The sequence below is a fragment of the Anthonomus grandis genome, chromosome 4 (assembly GCF_022605725.1).
Source record: "Anthonomus grandis grandis chromosome 4, icAntGran1.3, whole genome shotgun sequence".
NCBI classification, from domain to species: domain Eukaryota; kingdom Metazoa; phylum Arthropoda; class Insecta; order Coleoptera; family Curculionidae; genus Anthonomus; species Anthonomus grandis.
The window spans coordinates 26,126,959-26,154,549 of record NC_065549.1 but is presented as its reverse complement, the minus strand read 5'-3'; the positions used below and the strand labels follow the sequence as shown (position 1 = coordinate 26,154,549).

General features: G+C 32.7%; 1 protein-coding gene across 4 annotated transcripts in view; it reads left to right on the top strand.

Annotated features, from left to right (window-relative positions):
• LOC126735327 (pre-mRNA-splicing factor ATP-dependent RNA helicase PRP16) overlaps positions 1–27,591 on the top strand; it is a 229,036-nt gene that overhangs the window by 164,453 nt on the left and 36,992 nt on the right. For all 4 annotated transcript variants that reach the window (XR_007660373.1, XR_007660372.1, XM_050439283.1 and 1 more), the window contains 4 exons: positions 11,177–11,334; positions 11,431–11,679; positions 12,099–12,384; positions 13,230–13,426. Coding sequence is in view for 2 of the 4 variants with exons in the window: in XM_050439283.1 (XP_050295240.1) it covers positions 11,177–11,334; positions 11,431–11,679; positions 12,099–12,384; positions 13,230–13,426 (890 nt within the window). In the remaining 2 variants the exon portion in view is untranslated. The remainder of the gene's footprint in view (positions 1–11,176; positions 11,335–11,430; positions 11,680–12,098; positions 12,385–13,229; positions 13,427–27,591) is intronic.

Genomic DNA, 27,591 nt, shown 5'->3' with positions numbered 1-27,591 from the left:
TGTTGACTACAACATGATGAAGTTGAAGGCATTTGATCGTCGACCGTGGGTAGAAGTGGGTTTGGTTCAGAAATTGCAACAACAGTTGATTTAGAGGAAACTGGTTGGATAATAATAGCATCGGATATTACAGATTTCGGAGCTTTGAGGGCAGCTTCGTATTTGGCCAAGTCTTCTGGTGTAAATTCATTTTGTGGGAATTTGTTTCAATCAACTGGGTATACGCCAGTATTTTTAAATCGAGATATAATATTGCTAGAAACCATAGACTCTTGCCAAGTAATTCGGTAAATTTATCCTTAGTTAGCCGTCCACACCCTCGTCCCATTTGTCCTTAGCAAACTTTACCAATTGTTTATTCCAGTTCACCTTTAAGGGTCCGAAGACACACTTGTCCAAAGGCTGAAGCTTATCCGTAAGATGGCTTGGAAACTTTATCAAAATAATATTGTTGTGCATTGCCTCTTCAATAATTCTGACGCTCATATGACTGCTGTGACCATCATACAACAGTAGAGCTGCTTGATCTAGAAGGTTTTGGGAAGTTAAATCTTTAATGTGAGGTATAAACCCTGTCGTAAACCACTGGAAGAATTGCGGCTCCTCCATCCATCCATTAGTGGAGGCCGCATATATAGAGTTCCTGGATAGGCGCTATTGGAAGTCCAACGAGCCTGAACTCCAGCTCCCTTGAATTGATATCCGGCACAGGGCCTTTCCTTTCTCTCCAATTGCCCTAATACGATAGGGATCATTATTAAAACCTGACTCGTCAGCATTAAAAATAAAACTTCCTTTATCATCTAAATTATTTTCTACAATGATTCTTTTTAGGTCATCAAAAAAATGGTAGACGATCTCAGGTTTTCTAGCATCCTTCCGCAGTTTTCGCAAATGTTCCGGTTTCTTAAGAGGCAGTTGTCTGTCTCTTAAGAAACCGGAATCAGTATGTCTTCTCATGAATGAGTAGTACCAGTCTTCTCCCGGTACTCCATTTTTAAATGGTGTTCTTCAACCTTTTGCATTAACATACTCTCCAACCAGTTGTCTAAGTTCTGCTTTGTCACATGGTAGACCCATCGCAGTACGTGCCAATAAACATTTCACTATTTCATTTTCGATATCTGAGGATAAAACTTGGGAACGTCCACCCATTGTCACATTTAATGGAGTCTTTCTTCCTCCTATCCTTTGGTAAATAACTGATCTGGGAACACCATAGAACGTTTCTGCTTGACAATACGTTTTATTTTTATTTTGGACATCTGCAAAGGCATTCGCAATATCTTCAGTTGTATAAGAAGGTGCTTCTTTTTTCGTACGAGTACGTAAGTACGAGGCAACTTTACACTGCAACAAGACAAAGAAATTACTCATTTTACATAAATTATCGGCGAAACACTAATTTTATCATGTTTACAATTACCCCAAAAGAGTGTATACATTTCCCCCAAGAACAAATTTATTAGGGGGAAATGTAAACACTGAATTAGTTTAGTAATTATAAAATTTGTCGACAGACATTTAGGCGTAAAATAGACACAATAGTATAACAAACAATGTCCAAATGAAATATCTAACTTACCTCGATGATTTGCATTCGAAAACTTCAGTGCCGAAATTCAACATAAAACCACCAAACACATCAAATTGGATCAGCCAACTAATGCAAGAAGAGCACAAACAGGAGTAAAATTTCGAGGGAAACCGAGTTCGCCCAACGTCGGCACGACTCGAATAGTGAGCTTCGCGCCAAATTTGAAATCTAAATGTTGTTCTGTTTCTTATTTTAGATGTGTCTACAATTACCCCAGTTTACATTTACCCCAATTGACCCTATGTTTTTTCTTTGTAATGTAAGGGTTGATTCGACGATGTCTTCATGCAAATCATTGAATGTAAAGTACCTGAGGAATCTGTTTTAGGTCCTATTTTATTTCCGTTGTTTATCAACGACATTGCTAGCCTGAGTATTAGCGGGAAAATGTGTCTCTTCGCGGACGATACCAGTTTCACTTGGAGCAATCCGGACAACACAACACTCCACAGATTCGTTTCTATTGACGTATTGACCATAGAGTGTTAGAGCGATTTTAATCTCCTATGCCTTAATATTTCTAAAACTAAGACTTTATCATATAAAAATACGTTGAAATGTTTTGTACTAAATAACACCATTATTGACGTCGTTGATTCAGTAAAATTCTTGTGGATAACTCCATAAATTGGACTTAGATGTTGACGCTTTATCCAAAAAAATGAAGCTCTGCATGTTTTGCGCTAAGATCAGTTTCTAGAACCCACTGCCAGGATTTCTTTCAAAGATTCAAAACTTTAACACTTTCTTCCTTATTCATATTTGAATCTATTTGTTTAATATGTAAGGACATTGCAGCTACTTCAGAAGGGCCACTTTACAGTTACCCACTTAAAAACGCAGAGCATGATCTTCCAACCCCTCGCTCAGAGCTAGTCAAAAAATTGATTCCGTATAATGCGAAAAAATGCACATATCTATCATAGAAATAAAGTCCATACCTTTCTTTCCCTCAATTCGCAAAGCATTAAAATCGTACTTACTGGAGAGAGCCTTGTATGCAGTAAACAATTTTTTATTATTTTTATTATTTTATACTTAAATTTAAACTTCCCACACCCTCTTTAATTAAAACAAAAAACGAAAATATTATTTTTTTAATATTTTATTGCTCGCGCTTGTGTTGCTATATACTCTTGATTTGTTTACCTTTTGCCCTTATATATATTTGAGTGTATATTGATTTTTCTTTTTTCTTTATTTACGAATTAATTTTTTTTTTTTAGTATTTTGTCCCCATTCAATTTATGGCTCTAACAGTGTCGAAAGTCAGGGAACTGCTCATTTAGCTAGTGATCTTCCAATCATTATGAACTACTAGGTGCTGCGCGAGACTACTCCCAGTCCAATGACACGTTTAAAAGTTACAACAGCTCAATAATTAATATAACTAATAATTAATTATGTAACTAACTTAACCACGAAATAATAACTATTACGATTTGGAACATAGGCATTATAAAATGAATTGTTCATGCCTTCCGACTAGTTCCAATTAACTTTTATAACGCTTCCAAAAAGAGTACGGTAAAAATACGTAACGTCAAAACATAAATTAGGGTCATTAGAGCTGGAAAGGTAAACCTTTCTATTGAAAAAGCCATATGAGTTGGAGAGAATAAGTCATATGGTAAAAATATTGACGATGGCGACATGTAGGGTAAATACTGAAACAGACTTTCTATTAATAGGTTAACTGTAGTACCGTTGATTCAAGATTTAGGAAGATACGCAACCCTGTGTTTTAAAATATACCTGGTCGACTATCGATTACCGTTCAGTTTCATTTACGAGTGGTGCTGCCGCGGAGTGGTAAATCCAGTAACAATTCATTTAAGCTATTAGCTTCTTTGATTGAGGTTTTCAACGATGCTGGAATCTGCGGTTACGTGGCCGTGTTGGTTTTTTTTTTTAACTAAGATAAAAGATATAGGATTCTAAAGGTGATGCTGCTAAATGGTGTCATTTAGGTGGTCAAGTGATGAGTGATTTATGCTTAACGGTGGACGTATGCTGAAAGCTACATTTTATTAACAAATCATTAATTACTTACCAAAACCTTTTTTTGAGACAAGAATAAATTGTTTATCTCTTTATTACAAAATTACCACCAAAGTTTAATATAAGTTATAATTCTGACAACAAACATGATATTTTCTTCTTATATAAAGATATTATACTCTATTTCAGAAGTGTGTAGAGCAATAAAACCTCATTAGGTATGCAAAAGTGGTACCTGGTGATCCACCAATATTTTATGCCACTACCTTAGTTGGGTATTAGTTTCAATGTAAAATTCTTTCTTTTCGTTGATTGCAGGTAGTGCCACCCGGTTTTGGGTCAATTTATGAGTTTTGCCCATTGTTACCCACTGATAAACATTGAAAACGGTTCGCCAAAGGCGTGCAACTGGGACTTGTTTTTTACCTTATAATTAATGTACTTAAATGCTATTTTATTTTAGAAAGTTACTTTTGTTTAAATGGAATAATATATTTTTTTCACCAATATATTGAACATAATATGTAGAGTAAAACAGTTGAAAATGTCACTTTTGGATCTGGCACTTTTTGAACAGTGTATAACAATTTTAAATTATAATAGATTGTAGTCTTCTTCGTCATCTGACGAACTGTCATCACCTCTTGACATTATAATTAAAGGATCGATTGTCTGATCGATGAGGTTCTCAAGATCCCAAATTTTGTCCTCTTGCTTAATTACATGCTGGACTGCTTTTCGCCAATTCTCTGGTGTCGCTTCCGTAATGGCTTGATCAAACAGTAGCTTAACATCTTTCATTTTAAAAGTCGTGTTTTGTCTTGCTACAAATCCTTTTACCTGCGCCCATATCAGTTCTATAGGATTTAGTTCGCAATGATATGGCGGTAAGCGCAGTACAGTTATATTATATTTTTCGGCTATATCTTCCACGGCGTATTTCATGAAACGAGTTTTGTGTAAGTTTGCTATTGCCAGCAGTTCTTTTTTTATCAAATTTGCTTCAAACGCAATACCTTTTGCAGTCAGCCAATCGATAATTTCTTGCTCTCTCCAACTTGAAGTTGGCGTCTTCTCTATTCGCCGTGAATGATAGCTTGCGTTATCCATAACCACCACCGAATTAGCCGGAAGAAATTTTATGATTTCACCAAAATAGTCCTCGAAAACGTCTGAGTTCATGTCTTCATGGTAATCTCCTGTGCGAGTCGACTCAAAGGTTAGCAGACCTTCTTTTAAAAATCCCTCTTCGCTTCCAATATGTGTGATTATAAGTCTTTTTCCTTTTCCCGAAGGTACTTTAATACCCGTAGACAGGCCTTCTATGAAAGCTTGACGAGCACTGGTTATATTTTTGTCTTGCCACATTTTTTGGACTATATAACCTTCGTTAATCCACGTCTCATCAAGATAAAAAACTTTCTTTTGCTCCCTGCGGTACTGCTTGATACTTCTCGAGTATTGTCGTCTCCAACAAACAATTTCGTCGCTCTCCAGTAAAAGTGCTTTGCGGTTATGCTTTTCCCAGGCAAAATCCATATTTTTTAAAGTTTTCCATAAAAGTTTTCTACTTATCAACGGAATACTGTCATCTCGGCCAAGCTCCATTAAAATTTTGTCTAGGGTGGGTATTTCCTTTTTAAAATAAAAAGAGTGAACTTTTCTTCGAATTATACATTTAGCATTTTCATCAACGACTTTTGTAGGTCGTCCTGGCTTTTGCTTGGGAGATTTCACTTGACCTGCTACTTTTCTTTCCCGCAACAATTTGAAAATGGTGGACTTTCCAATTCCACTCATTCGAGAACATTTTTCAACAATTTCTTGCACAGTAAAACTAGGGTAATCGTGTTTTATGCAATCATGTACATTTAAAATAATAACTTTTTCACTCAGCGATAGTGGAGAATTTTTAGTACATCTTTTCGTTGGACTGAATACCTCAATTTTTTAATTATTGGGATAATAACATTGTGATTACACTACAGCGTAGCTGTGACTACTAACGTTTAAAATATGATTTGAAAGTATTTATAGTCTGTATATATTACCTGACCCCATTTTTGCATGTTACAAAGCGTTAAAAGATAGGTACCTATACAAAAGGATTAAAAGTATTTATTTAGTATTTAATCTCTTTCAAAATAAAGGCATTTAATCCGTGAAAATTAAATTCATAAATATTATAAGTACCTGCGCCTATGAACTACTACGAAATGTAGCCAGACAACAGAACGGAATTCCCCAGTTTATTGCTCTATACACTTCTGAAATAGAGTATAAAAGTTTTTAAATATAAAGCTTGTTGCACTTAATTTACTAAAAACTAATATAGAAAAAAATATGTAAAAGTAATATAGAAAAATATAAGTAGGTTTCACGTAAATATAAAGAACAATTGAAATAATTTATAAGCAACCCGTATTGCCGTGTGATTCTTGACAATAGGTAAAACCAGCCAATATCTCTAAAACTGTTCAGCGTAGTGATATCTGTAAAATACAATTTTTCTTGATGAAAAATATGGTAAAATAAATATCTTTAATGGGTAACTGTAACTGTAGTAATGGGTAACTGATCCTCCACTGGGTAACTAATAGGGAACTAATCCTCCACTTCACTCACATCATCCTTCACCGGAATACTTTCAGTTGCCTATTGAACTATTAACTTCACTGCAAGAATGGACTACTTATATCACTTTAAATATCTTTAACTTAAATTGAAATAAAATTGATAACAAAAAATTTGAAGTTGAACAAGTAGTCCATACTTGCAGTGGGTAACTAAAAATGCTTCGGTCATCCTTCACTAAATTTATTTCAAAATTAATAATCCTACATGTCCATCATCAGGGATACAAATTGAGGGATTTCGTCAATATTTATTAAAGACATAGTGCCTTCGGCAAGGTCAAAAGGTTAAAACAATTAACAATGAATAAAAGTGGCATATTAGGATGCATGAGAATGGGACTAAAACTGGATCTACACAAACATTAAGATCACATGATTACAACACTACAATAATTGTTATGTAAACAAAAACTGCAGTTCTTAACAAAATAGTGAACAAAAAAGTTAAGGGGCTTTGAGTGAGAGTATTAATAGCTCTCGATAAAATATAGAAAATACGCCGCATTGTAAGGTTCGATACAGGCTAATCTTTAATTAAAAATTGTTACCCCTATACTTAAAACTTAAAAGTTGTAACAAACAAAAACAAAAATATTGTTTAAAAACCCCGCATCACGGTTATTGGTATCACCCCTTTAAAATTATATACCTATCTCACTTTCGCTCACGGAGTTCTGACCGAAATTACGTGTTGGAAATGCAAGAGTGATACACTGTTGAAAAGGCAATGAAGGGGGTTATTTCTAAAATAGTTTGTATGAAACGATGGGGGAACAAAAACAAGCATATTATCTCACCATTATCTGCAACCCCTTGGACAGAGTGAGATACACCCATATAATCACAAATAGAAAGGGGAACCAAGTGATACATCTTGAAGCTCTTGAAAATGCTTTTCAATGATACTATAGAAAGTTACATTTCAGAAAATTTTTTTCTCTGGTTATCAAAAAATACAATAAATGAAAAGACATTTTTTGTAATTAAAATGATGGCTATCGATATACTGGCCTGAATCAATAAGAAAGGTTCTTACAATCCATAAGGTATATCCTTATATAAACTGTAAATAAGTACTGCAACAACTTTGTGACGACAACCTTGAGAAGAATCCAGAAATAATGACAGATAAAATTACGGCAGAGCCTCGGCTTAAAAATATTTGCTTCAGTGATGAGTGTATCTTTTATTTAAATGGGCACGTTAATATGCAAGACTGTCTTAACTGGGAATGACGAGAACCCACACGTATTTAGAGAAGGGAATACCGAGTATTCTCAGAAAATTAATCTTTGGGCTGGTGTATTGGTAGATGGTATTATCGGCCCAATATTAATACCAGAAAATATAAATGGCAACCTGTATGCTGAAATGCTACAGAGATATATCGAACCACCGAATAGTACAGTGATTAGAAATTCAAGGTTTATATAAGCCGAAGGATTATATAAACCTTTCCAAGATACTATACTTCTATAGCACATTTCTTCCTAGAGTTCCTAGTAGTTTTGTATGTTCTTAGGTAAATCATATTTTTTTAAAAATTATTTTCGCAGATTCGTTGATTGAATATTTGGGAAGATACGCAATCCTGTGTTTTAAAATGTATCCAGTCGACTATCGATTGCCGTTCATCGGGGAAAATCTAGGAACGATTCATTTAAGTTGCTTGGACTAGCCTTCTTGAAGGTGAGGTTTTTAACGACCCTGGAATTTCCGGCTATGCGGCCGTGTTGGTTACTTTTTTAAGACATGGGTGATGTTGCCAACTATGTTTTTATTATTTTTTTTTAAACATACAACAAACACAGTGGTGTCATTTAGGTGGTCAAGTAACGAGTGATGTACTTAAGGAAGGAGGCATGTTGAAATTTCTTACAAGTTAAATTATATAAACAAATAATTACTTACTTACCAAAATAGGTTTTTAAGACAAAAATTAATGAAAAAATATATAAAAAGCTATTTTTGACAAAATTACCAACAAAGTTTAATACAAGTTATAGTTCCAACAACAAACATGTTTTCTCAATTTTGTGTTCAATAGAGTCAAAGTTTTTAAATAAAACGCCTATTGCAGTTAATTTACTAAAAACTAATATGCAAAAAATCTATGGGACAAATTTAAAGATATAAGTAGGTTTCACGTAAATATAAAGAACGATTGAACTAATTAATAAGAATTAATATCTATAGTAATATAACGTCTTAGTCAATAATTTTTTGTAAGAAGTAATAACCCATTTTGTCATATGATTCAATATCTGAAAAAATGTGCAGCATCTGAGAATCTGTAAAGTGCACCTTTTTTTTGGATGAAAAATATTGAAAAATAAATACCTTTAACTGAAATTAAAATAAAATAAAAACAAAAAAGTTAATGAGGTTTTGAGTGAGGATGTTATTAGCACTCGATAAAATATAGAGAATAGGCCACATTTTAAGTTGCGATCCAGGCAAATCCGTAATTACCAGTTGTTACAACTACACTCAAAACTATAGAAAGTTAGTAAGAAAAAAAAACAAAATATTTGCTTAAAGACTCCGCATCACGGTTATACAGAACGTCCAAAATAAGAAAAGTTAGTTAGAGTTACTTAACACACACACAAATTCTAAACAATAAAAATAAGGTTGTTAAGGAGACTTAAAAATGTTCTGGTACCTTTCCCGTTTTAAATATTGGATTAACTATGTGTTGTAAGGGTAAAACAATAAAAGGGTGAATTATCATTAATATCCGTATTTAATATAATATTCAGGAACCTGTTTTTATTGGCAAAACCCTCAAAACTCTAACCTAATATTCTGATAATAAAGACTCGACAATTAAAACTGAATAAAATGTCACGATGCGCGTCCTTTTTAAAGCCCGATGGAACAGTTTTGAAGTATTTAGAATTCTCTTCATTGTTTTTGCCGAAAGATACCAATAATATTAAACCAAACGTAAGTAGAACCCTAAATAAACCTTACGATCGACTTTAACTGTAGAATACTAATAAAATAGTACAAAAACTAGGAGAATAATTAAAGTATTTACATAATAATAGCTATGATATAAGTTCTTTCACTGTAAAATGTATACTTTGTTATATTTATTAGTTTATTTAAATGAATTCTATAAGCTTTGTAAGTGTTATGTAATTCATGATCGTAATGTTTTTGTATGTTCTTCTGCAGTCTATCTCTGTGTTTAATTGAGACAATCAATCATCTTGCTATCCATTCTCTTAGAATCTTTTCAATGTTTTTAAACACTTCTTTTCTTTCAGTTGCCTTCATAATTTTTTGAAGTTTCTTAACAAAAATAATTGTAACGTCTTTAGAGTCCTGAATTTCTGTAACCTCCACTCATAGTTTATGAAGTTTATTTTTAATAATTCCAAGTCATTAAGTGTTCTTTGGTATATTTTTCTTGTTTATTTGTTAAAAGAGAATTGAGTCTTGCCTTGCGATATTTTGACCATAATTGGATAGTGATCTGTAACAGAAGTATGTAATATGTAAGAATTTATTTGTTTTGTTATTGTGCTGGTGTTAATAAAAAAATGGTCTAAGCAAGAGTCTGAGTCATATCTAGTTGTTAGTGTAATATAGGGCAAAAAACCATAATTTGACATGATACAGAGATATTCATTTACTGTACTGCTATTTACGTCCTTTAAGTCAATATTTATATCTCCTGTAAAGATTTCTATATTAATTTTCAAATCCAAATAAAATTTTTTTGTTAAAGACCATTCAAAAAGTAGTAAAAAAGCTTTATGGCTAAACTTTTCACGACTTATAGAAGTGCCACAAAATAAAGAGAAAAGATAAGGTTCCATAAAATCAACCCCAAGTATCAAATTTTAACCAAATTGGACAAATAGCAAAGAAGTTATGATGGTCGCGTGACTTTAAAACTTAATATTTTAAAAATTTGTATCAAACCAACAATAGTATCCTTAATAAACACCAAATTTCAATCAAATCGGACCAATAGCAAAAAAGTTATGATGATCATGTGACTCTAAAATCTATCATTTTTAAAATTAATGAATTGTATCCTAAACAAATCCCAAATCCATAATTAATAATATATTTTCAAATAAATTTTATAATTTTTTGATTTTGTAAAGAGATGGAGTCTTTCGAGATATGAACGTATCGACGGATGTTGAAAATCTCCTAGACGGACAGAGTTCGAATTGAGGATGTGCTTGCAAAAATGTCAAAAGATCTCAAGTTACGCTTACACGTAAAAAATAAAAGTTGGAATACTGTGAACACATTCTTAGAAACAAAAAATATGGGCATCCTAAATTAATAACAGAAGGTAAACCGAAGGCAGAAGAGAATCTGGTCGTCGAAGAATATCATGGCTTAATAATTTGCGAAAATGGTATAGTACGACTACGACAAGTCTTTTTTAGGAAGTTTTTTCAAGTTGTCATTATATACAACGTTTGTCATTATAAGTTTTTTGATGATCAGGTGGCCAGAATAAATTATGTGTAGCGGCAACTATATTTACCCTGAGAGAGTGAAATAAATATTATTATTATATTTCTTATGTTTGTATTCTACACAAGTTGAACAAATTCGTCCATTTTGCTCAAAGAGACCCCAATATGATTTTAAATAGGCGAAAAAACGGATCATATAGTTGTGTTAATCATATAGCTGGTTGGTAACAAATGTTATTACGCCGTTCTGCTCTGATGATGCTCAAGTGTATGAGCGAAACATGTAATCGCTTTGAGAATGCATTTTATTATATGACTTTTTAGACCGAGACTTTGTGTTTTTTTGCCTATTTACCCAAGTTATACCAATGCAATGATTTTATTATATTTTCAAAACTGGGCGGAGTGCTAGGGAATATTGACCCGATATCTTTATGAAACTTATTGGTTTCCCTATTATTAGAGTTCTTTATATTAAATATTATTTTTAGGTAGGACTTTTCCTGTAGAAACCTTATACAGTAAAAATCCAGTAGAAGATTACGTGGATGCAGCTGTAAAACAGGCTCTACAGATTCATTTACAGCCGCCCTCCGGGGACATATTAATATTTATGCCTGGACAGGAAGATATTGAGGTTTCATGTGAGGTAAAAAAAAATTCAATTAATTTTCTATACTTCTGAACAAAATAAATTTTACTATTTATTTAAAATATAGTTTTATCTCTAGTATCCTTTCTCAAGATTTTAGCAGAACGGCTTGCAGAAATTGAAAATGCGCCGGAATTATCAATTTTGCCAATTTACTCTCAGTTACCATCGGATTTACAAGCGAAAATTTTTCAACGCTCTCCGGAAGGAATCAGGAAATGCGTGGTTGCAACGAATATTGCTGAAACGTCTCTAACCGTCGATGGTATTATTTTTGTTATCGATAGCGGGTATTGCAAATTAAAAGTTTACAATCCTAGGATCGGTATGGATGCTTTGCAGGTATTGAAATACTTTTTTTTAAACCCTAAAAAAATATTTTAGTTAAATTACATTTTTGTGGTAAAAACTAATAATCAATCAGTAAAAATGCTTTACTGTTTTTTAAATTATTTTCTTTAGTTAGCAGAAATTAACCGTTTTTTTACCAGCTTACCTTTACTTTTTATTTAAGTAATTATATGTATTTTCAGTTCATTTATTTATTAATTGGAAAACTAAGAAGTTCTGCGAATTGTGTAAATTATAATAATTTCTAAATTATTTATAGTATTATTAGTAAATTATACTAATAGTCTTTGTGGTAAATACGGATAATTGTTTTTTTGTTTAAACTGTTGAAAGACATTTAGTAAGCTTCTGAAGGGTTAATATTTGATACCCTATTATACCATTTAATAATACGATTTTAAAATTACCAGATCTACCCAATATCTCAAGCAAACGCCAACCAGCGTTCCGGTCGAGCTGGTCGTACAGGACCAGGCCAAGCATTTCGCCTTTATACAGAACGCCAGTATAAAGATGAACTTTTAATAACAACGGTACCGGAAATCCAGCGCACCAACTTGGCCAATACGGTACTTCTTCTAAAATCTCTTGGAGTCCAGGATCTGTTACAGTTTCATTTTATGGATCCTCCGCCGCAGGATAATATTCTAAATTCCTTATATCAGTTATGGATTTTAGGTGCATTAGATCATACAGGTAATTTTTTTTATTTTTCTGTTTCATTTACTCAATACTATTTGCTAATAGAGTAATGATTTAAGAATATTTGATAAAAATTAATATCAATAAAGATGCTAAATCTTAGGGGTAATAAAGATTTCTTTTTAACAAAATATAAAGGAATTATGAATTGTTCTATTTGCTCCGTTTTATCAAGGATTTATTGTATTTTAAATGAAGATTGCAAACCAGTTATTTGATATTCAAGTTGAAAAAAGTATATTCTTGTATAGTTCTTTATTATTTATTTTATATTTTTCAAAGAGACCAAAAATATAATAGAAAATAAACTCGGCCTAAAAATAGTTTAATAAAATATTTGCCTACGAAGGCAATTTTTGCTTATAATTTGGCATAATAATGGCTTAAATATGTTTTTTATTTTAAAACATATCTTAATACGTTAGCTTAAACCATTTAATTTAGTTAGTATAATAATAAAGATGAATTATATATAAAACTGGAACTGATACTAAATTATATAATTTTATTTTAATTATGCTTTTTTATCTTTATTTTTAAATGCGTATAATAACTAGATATAGTAAAAAGTAACTTTTACTTTATTTTTCTATCAGTCTTATAACTAAAAAAATCGTAATTTTCATTTACTGCTTTTGTTTTAATTTCACCCTAATATGTGCAATTGTTTTAATTTATAATTTTTTGACTACTATTAGAACTAACTATTTTAGATTTAATAATCTAAAATAGTTTGTAGTAATAATATAATATAGGCCTAATATAGGCATAATAAAAGCGGATTATTTACGTACTAAATGAAATAATTATATTCTGCACCGTTATTTTCGCATTTTCAGGCGTTTTAACCAAGTTGGGTAGACAAATGGCAGAATTCCCTCTTGATCCTCCTCAGTGCCAAATGTTGATTGTATCTACACAAATGGGATGCACTGCTGAAATTTTAGTTATTGTTTCAATGTTGTCTGTACCTTCCATATTTTATAGACCCAAAGGTCGTGAGGAAGAATCTGATGGTGTGAGGGAGAAGTTCCAGGTTAGTCACTGTATAAATATTTATTTCTTATACATTAAAGTACACACATTACAAATACAAACATATTAATCAATTTTGAACTTATTACTTTTACTGAAAATTCAAATTAATTTTTGAAAGAGTTTTTAAAATGAAATAACGATTATATTTTTGAAAAAATGTTTATCTTACTTACAATTTATCTATTACAAGAAATATAACTAATAACAAAATAAAGGCAAATATGTCCGGTTACTTTTTGGCGAAAGTATATGCCTAGGTAATATTTTTTTCAAGGTAACTTTGTGGTACTTAAGCATATTTCGTTGCTTATTGATATATTAAACCCAAATTTTATAGATTATTATTAAAATTATAAATACAAAAATTCTTCGCAAATTTAATTGTTACAGGATTAATTACGCTTTAGACGGGATCTGGAGAATCCTAACTTTTATTCATTTGGTTAAAATATTTAAAAATGACCTTGTTATAAATCTTTCTTCCAAAACTTTATAAGTACGAGACTGCTGACTGAGACAACCACCATAATTACAATTGCTTTCACTATCTACGTTATCTCCACTTTAATTATTTGTTATTGTTTACAATATGCTGTGCATGAAGAAGATTTCACGGCAATTGAATTGGTCAACCAGTTTACTAAAGCGGACGCCAGTGGCGCCGCGTGTCGAATTATTACGATTTGTCCCGTATTTGTACTTTCTACTAGGCACTCTAGGTGTTCTTATTAGTGATCTATGTATGGGTTTTGGTTGGGCCCATAGCGGCTAAACCCATAAAGTAACGAGCGAAGTTCCTCAATCTCCGGTCTTGCGCCCAGACGTCTTTTGGACTGCTACTTAAGCAGTTCCGCGACGCATCTCGGGGTCTTTCTAGCTCTTGCGTCTATCAAAGGTGAACCGTGCTGTCCGCTGTGACGGAGAGAGATTAATCGTGTCGTGAAATAAATCTAGTATCATCTCTCTCCGCCAGCACATTTTTTGCTAAATTAATACTAAAAACTAACATTTATTAGTGTTTCTTTATTTTCAATCAAATATTTTTTGAAGCAGGATGGTTCTTAGTGGTTCGATGCCTCTTGAAACTTCGTAAGTAGTTTTCACCGTTGGTGACATTTTATTTGGTGTACCGTGTTTCCATTGAGAAATTTCTCTTAGGGCTCCTTGAATATGAAATTGTAAACCGCTAGTCATGACCCGGCAGTAATGAGGATTTCGCCCTGAAGCCAAAAAAAAAGTGGTGGGAAATAACCCATCGCGGGCTCTCGCCCCCGAAAGAAGACACCATGGAACTTGACCCTACTAGTCTTTTTCTTTTCCTCTTTAATTGATCTTAACCATATTCTTTTTATTTCGTTGTCCTATTATTTAACATGAATTTATTATTTTATCACCTTCTCATTTTAATCTTTTAAAAACTAAAGTTATGTTTATTTTATAATTCTGTAAATTAAAACAATTCAATGTTACGCTTTATTATGTAATGCTTCCAAAGTGATCACTGACGAATTCAGGTACCTTTAGGTTATAAACTTATGATATATAAATAAATAAATAATGGCTTTATTTGTACTTTTCAATAGTGTACATAGGCGAAGTCTAGCCAAAGGCTAATCTACTTAACCTATTTAAAAAAAGTAAGCAAAATTATTTTAGATAGCACAACAGAAAGAAAAAAATTAACATTTGTAATGGTAACACTAATATTAATATAAAAATAAACAGACATACACCCATTGGTCCATAAAAATCGAAAAATTATAAAATAAGAAATACCTACTGACAATTTAGCTATTCTGTTTTATTAAACAATGCAGCTTTAGTTTTTTCTTGAAACCCGCTACTGACATTTCTTTTATAGGATTCGGAACAAGGTCATTGTAAATTGCCACAGCATTATACAGAAAACTACGACGAAAGAAGGCTGTTCGATATCTAGGAAATGACAACTTATTTATAAATCTCAGATTTGCTTCATGTAAATTTTTCCGAAAAGTTTTTTGCGGAGGTAGGGAGGAGTAGACGACGCTAGCAGTCTATGCACAAAAACCGTCAATTGCGAAGAGAATAGATTTTCCACGCGCAGCCAACTAAGTTCACATAGCCTTGCAGAGACTCTATCATACTTTCTCAGTCCATAAATAAATCTGCAGCATTGATTTTGCAGCTTTTGCAAACGGTACGCAGTGATTTTGTCTAAACATGGAAAATAAACAATATTGCAGTAATTCATAATAGGTAATACTAAAGACTTAAAAGCTTTAAAGAATAGTAAGACTTTTTAATAACATTAGAAACGTGTAACTTAAAGCTCAATTCATCAATCAACCAAAAGCAATCCAAGATTTTTTGCACATTTAACCATATTTAGCTGATTACCTCCCACAAAAAGCTTTAAACCGTCCAATGCTATTCTTTTTTTGTTCTTAGAAGTAAAGCACATAACACAACACTTTGAAGGATTGAGTTTTAAATTATTTTGAGAGGAAAAGAAGGAAATTCTAGAAAGATCGTCGTTTATTTTATTTGATGCCTCCAATACAGATTCAGCTTTAAAAGAATGATAAATTTGCATATCATCCGCGAACCCCTGGATCTGGTAGTATTTTACAACTTTAAACAAATCAGAAACATACATCAGAAATAAGAGAGGTCCCAAAACAGATCCCTGAGGTACTCCAGATGTTATATATTAGATATTTGAAAAAGTCTGATCTTCCAAGACCACCATTTGCCTTCTGTTGGATAAGTAGGATTTAAAAAACATTTGGGAAACATTATCAAAGCCATAATAAGCCAATTTTGCCAAAAGCAAATGATGATCCAAGGTGTCAAATGCTTTGGAAAAATTAAGCATTATAAGTGCTGTGGAGTCACCTTTATCCATTGCAGAAATTATCTCTTGGGTAACGTTTAGTAAGACAGATGTCGTGCTATGTCGTTTTCTAAACCCAGATTGCTTATGCGGAATAATATTATTGGAGGTGAGAAAGTCATAAATTTGCGGCTGTATAAACTTTTCCAAAACTTTAGCGATGACCGGAATAATTGAAGTTGGTCTAAGGTCGCTAAAATTAGTTGGATTAATAATTTTAGCCAAAGGTGTTAAGAGAGAAATTTTCCACATACCCGGGAAATACCCAGCTTCTAGGCAACAGTTTATAATATGCGTAATATGTGGAGATAGCTTTGGAATTGTTGCAACATTAACGCTGATATTGAATCACAACCGTGTGCATTTGATTTTAGGCTTAATACTATTTTAGAAATTTCCTCAACTTTGGCTAATCCAGATGAAAAATTTAGGTCATGCTTATACTGTTTGTTCTGAAAATTAGCAACTTCTTCGGGGCAACTACCTAACGAGCTATAAATTGAAGCAAAATAGTCATTAATTTTGTTTGGATCTCGGAGATTTAAAGGAATAGAACGATTAGAGACATTTTTTAGACTTAGATTATTAATAGCTCTCGATAACTGTTTACTATCTCTGATGTTCTGATGAAATTGCAGATAATTTATTTTTTCTCGCCTAATCATTCCCACCACAAGATTACGCATCTGTCTATAATATGCCCAATCAGTCAAATTTTTAGATTTTTTAAAACTTGACAATACCTTATTTTTTTCTTTTATAAAAAGCTGCACATTTGCAGTTATCCACGGGGTATAAGGCTTAGAAATTTTTGACGTCGTAAAGGGTGCATGTCTATCAAATAATGAGCAAATATTACTAGTAAGATACTAAATTTTTTCGTCTAGATTATTGATATAGTACACATTATCCCACACAATTTTATTCAGGTCCTTATAAAAATCATTTTTATTAAAATGTTTAAAATTACGATAGAGTTTCGTTTTTATCTCCCTACTCCGTGCCGCAATCTCGATACTACAGAATATAGCTTGATGGACACTAATTAGATCAGCGTTAAGTACTGCTGTACTTGTAACATTTGAGGGTTTATTAAAATAGATAACATCAATGAGTGTTTGTGCCATAGCAGCAATACGAGTAGGCTCATTTATTAACTGAGTAAAATCATAAGCTGTAAGACAATCAAGTAAAATATTATTTGTAAAATGATTAACATTAACATCACCTAGGATGATAATATTCTCATACTGTAGACATGCATGTGATAATATATCATCAAAACATTCAACACAACGCCCTAAATCTGACCTTGGTGGTCTATAGACTGTTCCAACAAGAAAAATTGTTTTGCCTATATTTACTTTAATAAACAAACACTCTAAATCATCAGAAAAGTCAATGTCAGCAAAAACTAAAGAGCTTTCAAAAATCTGTCGTACATAGACAGCCACGCCCCCACCCCTACCACGTCTATTCTTTACAAATAATTTGTAGTTCGGGATCAGAAAATTACCAGCCTCAGAATCGCTCAGCCAGCATTCAGAAATACTCATAATGTCAGTATTGGTTAACGTAATTAAATTTACAAAATGATCAAAGCCTGTAAACAGTGATCGGACATTTAGATGCCCAAAATTAAAATTTTTAACCGTATTAGCTTCCATATCAGTTTAGCAAAAATACACAGCAGACCAACAAATTATAACAAAACAAAAGAAAAACAAATCAAATTAAAAAAAAAGGAAAAAAACTTCTAAATTAGGTTAAATACATATATATATATATATATATATATATATATATATATATATATATATATAATAAGTTTAGTATAAGTATATATATAATAAGTTTAAACCTAGGCAATAATACATATTGGAAATCAGTGGTAAAATAACAAGAGCAAAGGGAAAAAAATATATAGTATAAGAAGAATTCCACCACCCTAGAAATTCTTACTATAAATCTATGGTAATTAATATAACGGTTTGCTAAAGAGTACCTTGTTTAAATGGAATTTAAGCCATCTTCGTCCTGAACTCTGTGCACAATGCCCCGATGTTTAATATAGATATACCCATGTATACACCACACATTTTGTTTTGAGAATTTATTCACGGCACTTTTAAGTAACATCTGTCTTATTTTAGTAAGATCCTCCTGTAACACGACACCCGTATTTTTGAGATGTTTTCGGTTCTTTAACAATACAGATTTTTTGTTTACATCGAAAAATTCTACCATCACGATTGGTGGCTTATCATTGTGGCCCGGCATATTTTGTTTCATGCGAAAACACCTATTAATATCTGATTCACGAAGGTGTTGTATTTTGCTTCGCAGAAAATTTAAAACCTTTTGCTTTAAGTTTAATTCCGTTTCGTCGGGGGGACTTTGAAATCCAAGGATGCGGACATTACGACGCCTTGAGTGCTGCTCCTGGGAATTTACCATGCGTAATAAAGTTTTATTAGCTATGCGTAGAACTTCTTTTTTTGTCCATGAAAGTTCCTGTTCCATTTTCTTTAGTTTTTCCTTAAATTTTTCCTCTATCTTACCAAAAATGCCATCGACCAATTTCTGATAAAATTCGCCGCTCTGAGATTCCTCGGCAAACACCTTTCTAATGGATTCCAGGTCTCCACGACTTAATACCATGGTAGCTGAACTAGTGTTACTAGATAGAATTCGCAATAAAATATAATCTTACAAATCTTTTACTAGGAAAACTTATTAAAAATTTGAGGACAGAGACACGCACCGTTTGTTTATTCAAGGAGCGCCATCTACGAACTGAGATATATATCTTTTATTTATTTTTGTCTACATTTTTAATACCATTATGTATATTTACTTTCCATGTAGATTTTGTCTGCCTTACAACTTTAATAAACAACCTATTTAACTTAAAGTAAGGTGTTTTACTACTGAGTGAGTGAGTGTGACTGAGACAACTGACTATACAGAGAACCCACGAAGCCGGCCTGATAGGTCCTTTTTTTTATCATTTAAATTTAACAGGGTTTCTGGAACCTATCATATCTAGGGAGTTGTTCTTGTTGTTTAAAACTTTTAAATCAAGACTGTTGAACAAACTCAACTCCCTAGAAATAGTCCCTGTAAACCGGTTAGTCTTGCCGGACTATTATTTTTGTCATAACATAATAAAAGTCTGCAGTATAAAAATGAAATAGGGGTAGAATAAACTTGGGGTAAACCTCAGGAGATCATTTTTAAATTTGGTATAGCATTACCCATATAGAGTTCTCTTAGTTATTATTTTTTCCTGTATACATTTTTTTTTAATGTTCTTCGGAAAAAAATCTGCCATTTTTCATCCAAGGAACATAATATTCATTGGAATGTGGTTTCTTTTTAGAGAAAACGTTATCTACAACTTCAGAAATAATGATGAAATTTATACATAGACCTAATATGTTAAGAAAGACACTAATCAATTAATTGGTTCAAATTCAATCCTTCGATCAAAGCTTCGATTTTGATAATTTTTTGCCGAGTTTTAGGCCGTTTTATTATCATAATTTTTTTATATCGAAGCTACAGAAATTTCCAACTGATTGTTATACAGGGGTTAATTAAAAGTTGAATTTTACTCTAAACTTTTAAACACCCTGTGGAAAAAGTTCACAACCGAATAATGATTCTTTTTGCTGCGTCTTTTCTTTTCTCTTCTTAATTACAATGGACTCGCGTCGTATTTTGACGGGCGTCCAACCCAATCTTTTCTTTAACAACTTGTTTTTTGATTCATTCCGATATCTGTATTCTTAAAGAAAAAGCACTGGCTTAAAGGAAACAATGCAATAATGCTTCAGTAGCAAGAATTTGTTTTAAAAAATATTGCTTTAAAAAGTTGGCTGTTATGGCAAAAGAAATATGTAGAAGTTTCCATGGCACCGTGACATGTCAGAAAGATTGTTGTCAATTACGAATTATAGATTTAATTTTGCTGCACATTTTTGAGTTTTTTGAAAGTGTTTTTTGCGTTATTTTTGAAAGTGTGTTTCGGAGCTGTTGCGTAAGCGATACGTTTAAAAACGAGCACAGAAGAAGTGGCACAAGCTGTTGCTTTACGAGAAGATGGTCGCCCGATTAAGTATATTACAGAAAGGTTTGGCCATCCATGCAGTACGGTATTCGTTACAAAGGTTTTGACAAACTGGTTCTTATTCAAGTAGACCTGGACAGGGAAGACGAAGGGCCACAAACGCAGTTTGGACCGATTTCTTTGTTTTCAAGTTCTTCGAGAGCGAACAGCCTCTGCTCCAGCAAGACCGATGTTCACGGTACCATGGTTTCACCTGATTCACCGTACGAAGAAAGTTAGTGGATCAGAATTTAACATCTCGTGTACCTGCTACAGGTCCTCTATTAGATTATTAGATGCGGGTCACCGAAGGCGCAGCCGGAGGAGTTTGCTCGAACTTTTGCAGATTGGGAAATGTACAAATGGTGAAATATTCTTTTTACAGGCGAGTCTCCTTTTCTCGAGACGTTCACCACACTTTGACTCTTTTGTAAGTCAAAGAGTATAGAGAAGGCCCTGAAAAAGATACTCTCAATGTTGTATATCTCCTAGAAGGCAATTTGGTGGCGGAGGGGTGATGGTGTGGGGTGGTATTACATTGGAAGCCCGTATAGACCTTGTTACACTTCAAGGGGGTATTAACGCGGATAGATACCTGAGGGAGTGCTTAGATGAACATGTGGTGCCTTATAAGCCATTTATAGAATATTTTATCTTGATGCACGATAATGCTCGACCGCACTTAGTACAAGGCAGTATTTAATAGACGTTGACATTTATGTATTGGAGTGGCTTTAAAGAAGTCCAGGCCTCAACCCTATTGAGCACTTGTGGAATATACTAGGAAGAAGAGTTAGGCAGAACTAGGGCGAGTTCGGCAGAAATTTGACTGCGTTAGAAGAAGCATTGACAAACGAGTGGTAACAAATACCCAAAAATACGATTGCTTTTTGTATTGAATTTATGCCCGAAAGAATGAAAGTTGTTATTCAGAACCTCGTGGGGGGAATACCCGATTTTAGAAAAAATTATTAAATCTCAATACAGCCGTTATATTTTTTATTAATTTTGTTGCTAATCAAGCATTATTACATTGTTTCCTTTAAGCCAGTGCTTTTTCTTTAAGATTACAGATATCGGAATGAATAAAAAAACAAGCTATTAAGTTGTTGTTAATTTATGATGTTGCTTGAAAATGCAGCAAAAAGAATAATTATTCGGTTGTGAATTTTTTTCACAGGGTGTTTAAAAGCTGAGACTAAAATTCAACTTTTTATTAACCCCTATATAACAACAAATCAGTTGGAATTTTTTTTAGTTTCGAAATAAAAAAAGATGACAATAAAACGGCCTAAAACTCGGTAGAAAATTATCAAAATCAATGTTATTAAAGATTGAATTTGAACCAAGTTTTCGTTGTCCAGTTAATTTTGCGGGTCAGTGTAAATTTAGATTATATTCGTTAAAATATTTTTGTATTTCTGTAATTGGACGGCGTTAGTAATATACAAGCGAATAACGTAAAAATCCATAATTATTATATAAACCAAATAGCGCATGACAGTGGATTCCTTTTTGTTCAAGAGCGGATTTATTGGAACCAACATTAACCCATAATCAATACGAACATCATTAAAAATTATATTATTTTTTGAAGCACACTCGCAGGATGCTTTTCTGGATCCCCTCAATGTGGTTAATACAGTTTTAGTATAGAGGAGAGATAACACAGGCATATGCAAGACTTATTCTATAAAATATACAATATATAAATCTATAACTATTTTAGATATTTGGTATTTGTATGTGGTTAGAATGTGTAGTTCTGTCAATTATTTTAAGAATTCTTTAACCTATTTTTATAATATTAGTCATATGTCTCAAGAACGAAAGTTTGTGGACAAATTACTATTTGACCACAAACGAAACTAAAGAAATAACTCTTTGCAATTTGAAATAATGGCATAATTCTATTTATTTATTTAGAAATACTTCACCAACACTATAAACAAAGTAAAAGTAATTATATGTAAACTATAAAGCAAGGAAAGATTAAACAAAAAAATTCAAAACCAAGAAATACTAATGTAAACCTAAAATAGGACTTTAAATAAAATACACCATAATATAAAAAATAGACTATGTTTCATTGCATCCTAAACCATGTCCTGATACGCAAGCAATTTTTTTTATTTCTTGTATTTTAATATGTCCTGCAAGACATTTGAAACATGTTTACAAATCCGTAACATATTATTTATTGAAGACGTAGTACTACAGTTATTTAAATGAAATAGATCTTTATTAGTTAATTTATTCTTAATCTATTTTTTAGTACTTTAAAAAGAAAATTTACTCCACATTAAATTCACAGCTCCTGTATTTAGTATTATTTACGATGAAATACAGGGTGTTTCCTAACTACGGTACGAAACTATACAGGGTGAATCGTTAGGTCGTTTTATGAAAAAAAGTTCCTATAAACGTATGTCGGGAGTTGCTTTGTTTCTGAGATACAGGGCGATGAAGGTTCAAAAAAATAACAGTATTTTAAAAATACTATAACTATCCTTAAACCGTTTGGTTTAAATTTGGTGCAGTTATTTGAAGTTATAAGACGCTTATTTAGCTGTAACTAAATTGAAATTATTAGGTCCAGTGGCGTGTCAGTGGGCACCACATGCTTATTGTTGAGAAAAAAACAAGGCCAATAATTGTTTTGCAGCTTTTTATTTATTTTTGTATTCAAGCAACTAAAAATACAACTTTTTCGTATCTTATATTATCTTCATATCTGGCTTTGTTTTCGAAAAAAAAATGTAAAGTATCTTTAACTCATTCTAAAAATTATCCATGGACGACAACATGAAATAAAAATCAATTAATTCTTTAAACAATTTTGACCTTAAAGTAAATGAGCAAAATGCCCACCTTCTGATAAAATACACGACTGCAAATGATTTGTCATTTAGTGTCTGACACGCTCAAAAATACCTGGAGTATCCCTTATGATATTGCAATTGACAATTATCCGATTCCTCAAGTCATTCACATCTAGAACAGGAGTTTTATAAACAAGAGCTTTCAGATGGCCCCATAAATAGTAATCCAGGGGATTCATATCAGGACTGCGAGCCGGCCAATTTTGAGGTCCTGCACGTCCAATCCAACAATTAGGGTAGATGACGTCGAGATGCTGACGAGCAAGAACACTGAAATGAGCTGGAGCCCCGTCGTGCATAAACCACATGTTGACTCTTACTTGTAGGGGTACTTTTAATACCCACTTTTAATAAAGCGGGTAAATGGTGTTGAAAGAAATCCGTGTAGTATTCACCTATTAATCTTGCCGGTAAAAAAAATGGGCCAATTAGGTAGTCACCAATAATTCCTATCCAAACGTTCAGCGAAAATTGTTGCTGAAAATGAGTTTCTCTAATAACGTGAGGATTTTGGTCGGCCCAAAAATGATCATTGTGGAAGTTCATAATAGCATCTCTTGAAAAATTTGCCTCGTCCGTAAATAAAATATTTGGTAGGAAATTATTATTGTGTGCCATCGTATGAATCAACCAACTGCAAAACATTAATCTTGGATGAAAATCCCGAGGCAGTAGAGCTTATACACGCTGTATGTGATATGGATGCAGGAGGTTTCTTTTTAGAACTTTCCAAACGGTTTTTGAACTGACTTCAAGCTGCAGTGCAATCTTCCTGATACTATTAGAAGGATCTTCTTCTATTGCATCAAGTATAGCTTCTTCCAGTTCAGGCGTTGTTATAGTTTCTGGTCTTCCACCACCCATATTTTTATTAAAACTCCCGGTTTCACATAATCTTGCATGTAGTTTTCTAAATGTTTTTGCACATGGAATTACTCTGTTAGGATATCTGTCCTGGTAAATTCTTCGTGCTTCTTCCGCATTTCCATTTGCTAATCCATAAATAAAGTGCATGTCGGTCATTTCATGGTTAGTAAAATTATTCATGATGGAGTAATGGATCACTGCTAATTGACAGCTGAATTTTACTTATAGCAATTCTATCACTGTCAGCTGGTCTCCAAAGCAGGTAAGTACAAAGGAGGTACTTGAATGAACTTGCCAATTATTTGTCATAAGAAGCAATGTATTTGTTATTTTGTTGTATTTCAAAAATCTGATAATAAAAATCGTAGAAGTTGAATGTTTATTATCATAGTAAACAAGACACAAGAGACCAAAAAGTCGGGCATTGGAGGGTGGACATTTTGCTCATGTACTTTAAGGTCGAAATTGTTTATCGAATTAATTGGTTTTTATTTCATGTTGTCGTCCATGGATAATTTTTAGAATGAGTTCAAATAACTTCAACTGACTGCACCAAATTTCAACCAAATCGGTTTAAGGATAGTTGTAGTATTTTTAAAATACCGTTATTTTTTTGAACCTTCATCGCCCTGTATCTCAGAAACAAAGCAACTCCCGACATACGTTCATAGGAACTTTTTTTCATAAAACGACCTAACGATTCACCCTGTATAGTTTCGTACCGTAGTTAAGAAACACCCTGTATATGAACATAACCGCTGATTCTGTATTCTAATGCAATGCATAATATCATTTGGACCTCAAATATTTTCACTATATGACACCGTGTAGGGAAATTATTTTTTTTTACATACAAAAATCTTAAAAAATGTTTCTGATGCCACAGATGATGAGATGTTTGGGGTATATTCAAGATGTAGCCTTACAGACGCATTATAGAGTTCGTTTTGTATCGTTTTGTTTGGACACCGTTCCGTGTTAATTTTTTTTTATATTTCAGATATAAATGTCTAAAACTATATGAGAATTGTTGTAATTGTTGTAAGAAATATATGAATTTTTCAATTAAATATTAGCGCACTTAAATGTAAATTCAAATATTATTATAATAGTAGACGTCGCACCATATTACACCGCACACCTATTAAAAATAGTTATTCAATTATAAATAAATACACCCAAATTCAATGAAAAGATAGATTATTAAAATGGGGCGCCGAAGGCGGGTTGAAATGCCATTGAATAATTTTAGGCTTCGCCGCATTTTCCATTAATTTCGTGAGGTATTTGTAACCCTCAGTAAAGTTAGTCCAACAATCGCTATAAATGGCTTCAAGCCTACCACGTCGCGCATAGAATCTGCAAAGGGCGAATAAGAAAGCATAGGAAAATGATATATTAAACAGATTGAATTCTAGCATGAAAATATTTCAAATGGATTTACTGGATCAAAAGCTCAGTAAAATGACAACTACTCGGGAGTAGTATGTGGGACTTTTTGTTGATATGATAATTTCGAATGACACAATCTACTACCAAGCCTAAGAACGTTATGTTCATTAAGAAAAGGACTTAGTTTACGAAAAGGTTTAGAAGTAAGTTTATTTTTTTACAATACAAATTATTTCTTCAACAAAATAGGTAGACTGTATGTGTTTTACTAGACGAAAAAGAGCTTGATGTAGTTCAAGGCTGGTTAAAGGACCTTGAATATGAGTTTTAGTCTTACAATTATTTGAAAATCGCAAAACATACGCAAATATTCTTCTCAGTTTTTCAAAATTGGAATATTTAGAAATCAGAGCGTCAACCCCATATGGGTTCAACTATGGTTTTAATAAAAGAAATAGAACGTTCCTCAGGGAGATCCTCAGATTGTGAAATGGCAATCTCTGACCAAGTATCTTTGAGAGCGATTAAGAGCTTTGGAACCAACATGTAGAACTTTCTAAGTATAAATTATTTTGAGAGCAGCAACATTAGCCTTGGCAATGACCAATTTAACTTTTAACGCATTGACACAATCAAAATGAAAGTATACAACTGCACAATATCCTTTTTCAGAAGCATCTGCGAAACCATGATTCACAAGATTTATAATTTTTCCGGAATCAATCTGCGGCTAATTTTACAATTAGACAAAATGGAAATTTCAGTTGAAATTTTTTACCAGATTCGTAATTTATCCGCAGGTGGATGAGCATCTCAGTTTTTTCAAAGACCACATTTTTTGAATTAAATGTTTAAGAAAAAATGTCACTGGAGCTAGAAATCCAAGAGGATCGAATATCCTAGCTAAATAAGTTAGGATATTACTTCTGGTACACAAAGTGTCCATTGAGCTAATGGAGAACCGATAAACATCGAAGGAAGGATTCCATTCTAACCCTAACACCTTATGAGAATTGTTTAAATCTATGTCAAATGATAAGTTTTGATTACATAGATATAAAGCCGAAAAGTGACTTAATAATGTAGGATCATTTGTACTCCATTTACGAAGTGCGAAACCACTTTTTTTAAAGATTTATCACATCCTCTTGCAATTTGAGTGTTTCCTCAATGGTAGAACCCATTCCATGGATATCGTCAACATATGAATGAGACATGATCAATTCAGCTGCTTTAGGGTAATTTGATTTTTCATGTTCGGCCAGTGTAACCGAGATTTTAGTAGCTAAATAAGGACTAGAGGTAAGACCATATGTAAAAGTACATAAAACCATATCCTCAATAGGACCACCTGGTTGAAACCGCCTTAAGATCCGCTAATAATCGATATCATTAGGATTTCCAAGAATCTTTCTAAACATCTAAACATCTGAATATGAGCACTAAAAACAAAACGGTCACACCTAAAAAGCAAGAGCAATTTAATAATATCAGCTTGAAGTTTAGGCCCAGAAAGCAAGTGGTCATTTAAAGATAATTGAGACGGAACTTTAGCAGAGGCATTAAATACAACACGTAATTTAGTAGTAACACTGGAAGGTTTAATGATACAATGATGAAGAATATAATACACATTTTGTGGGATGGTTTTACTAGAAACCATTTTCATGTGCCCTAACTCCAAATATTCATTCATAAATGCAGAATATTGTTGATAAAGATTTGGATCTTTTTGTAATTTACGCTCTAAAGATAAAAAATGGTTTAGCAAGCTCGCGGCTACCTGGAAAGAACAAATGTTCCTACCTTATTTCAATAAGTTGTTTCCAAATAAATTTTTGCTACCAATTTATCATCGGTAGACATTGAAGTAAGTTTGGGAACCTCGTCACAACTCCAGAATCTTTGAAGTGTATCTTCAAGAGAGTTCGTACATAATAAACTTGCAGAAATAGATTGAGAGGGAGAAGAGCGTGTATTTCCCATTAGTAAATATCCAAAAACACTATTCAAAGCTACTGGATCATCTGGACCTC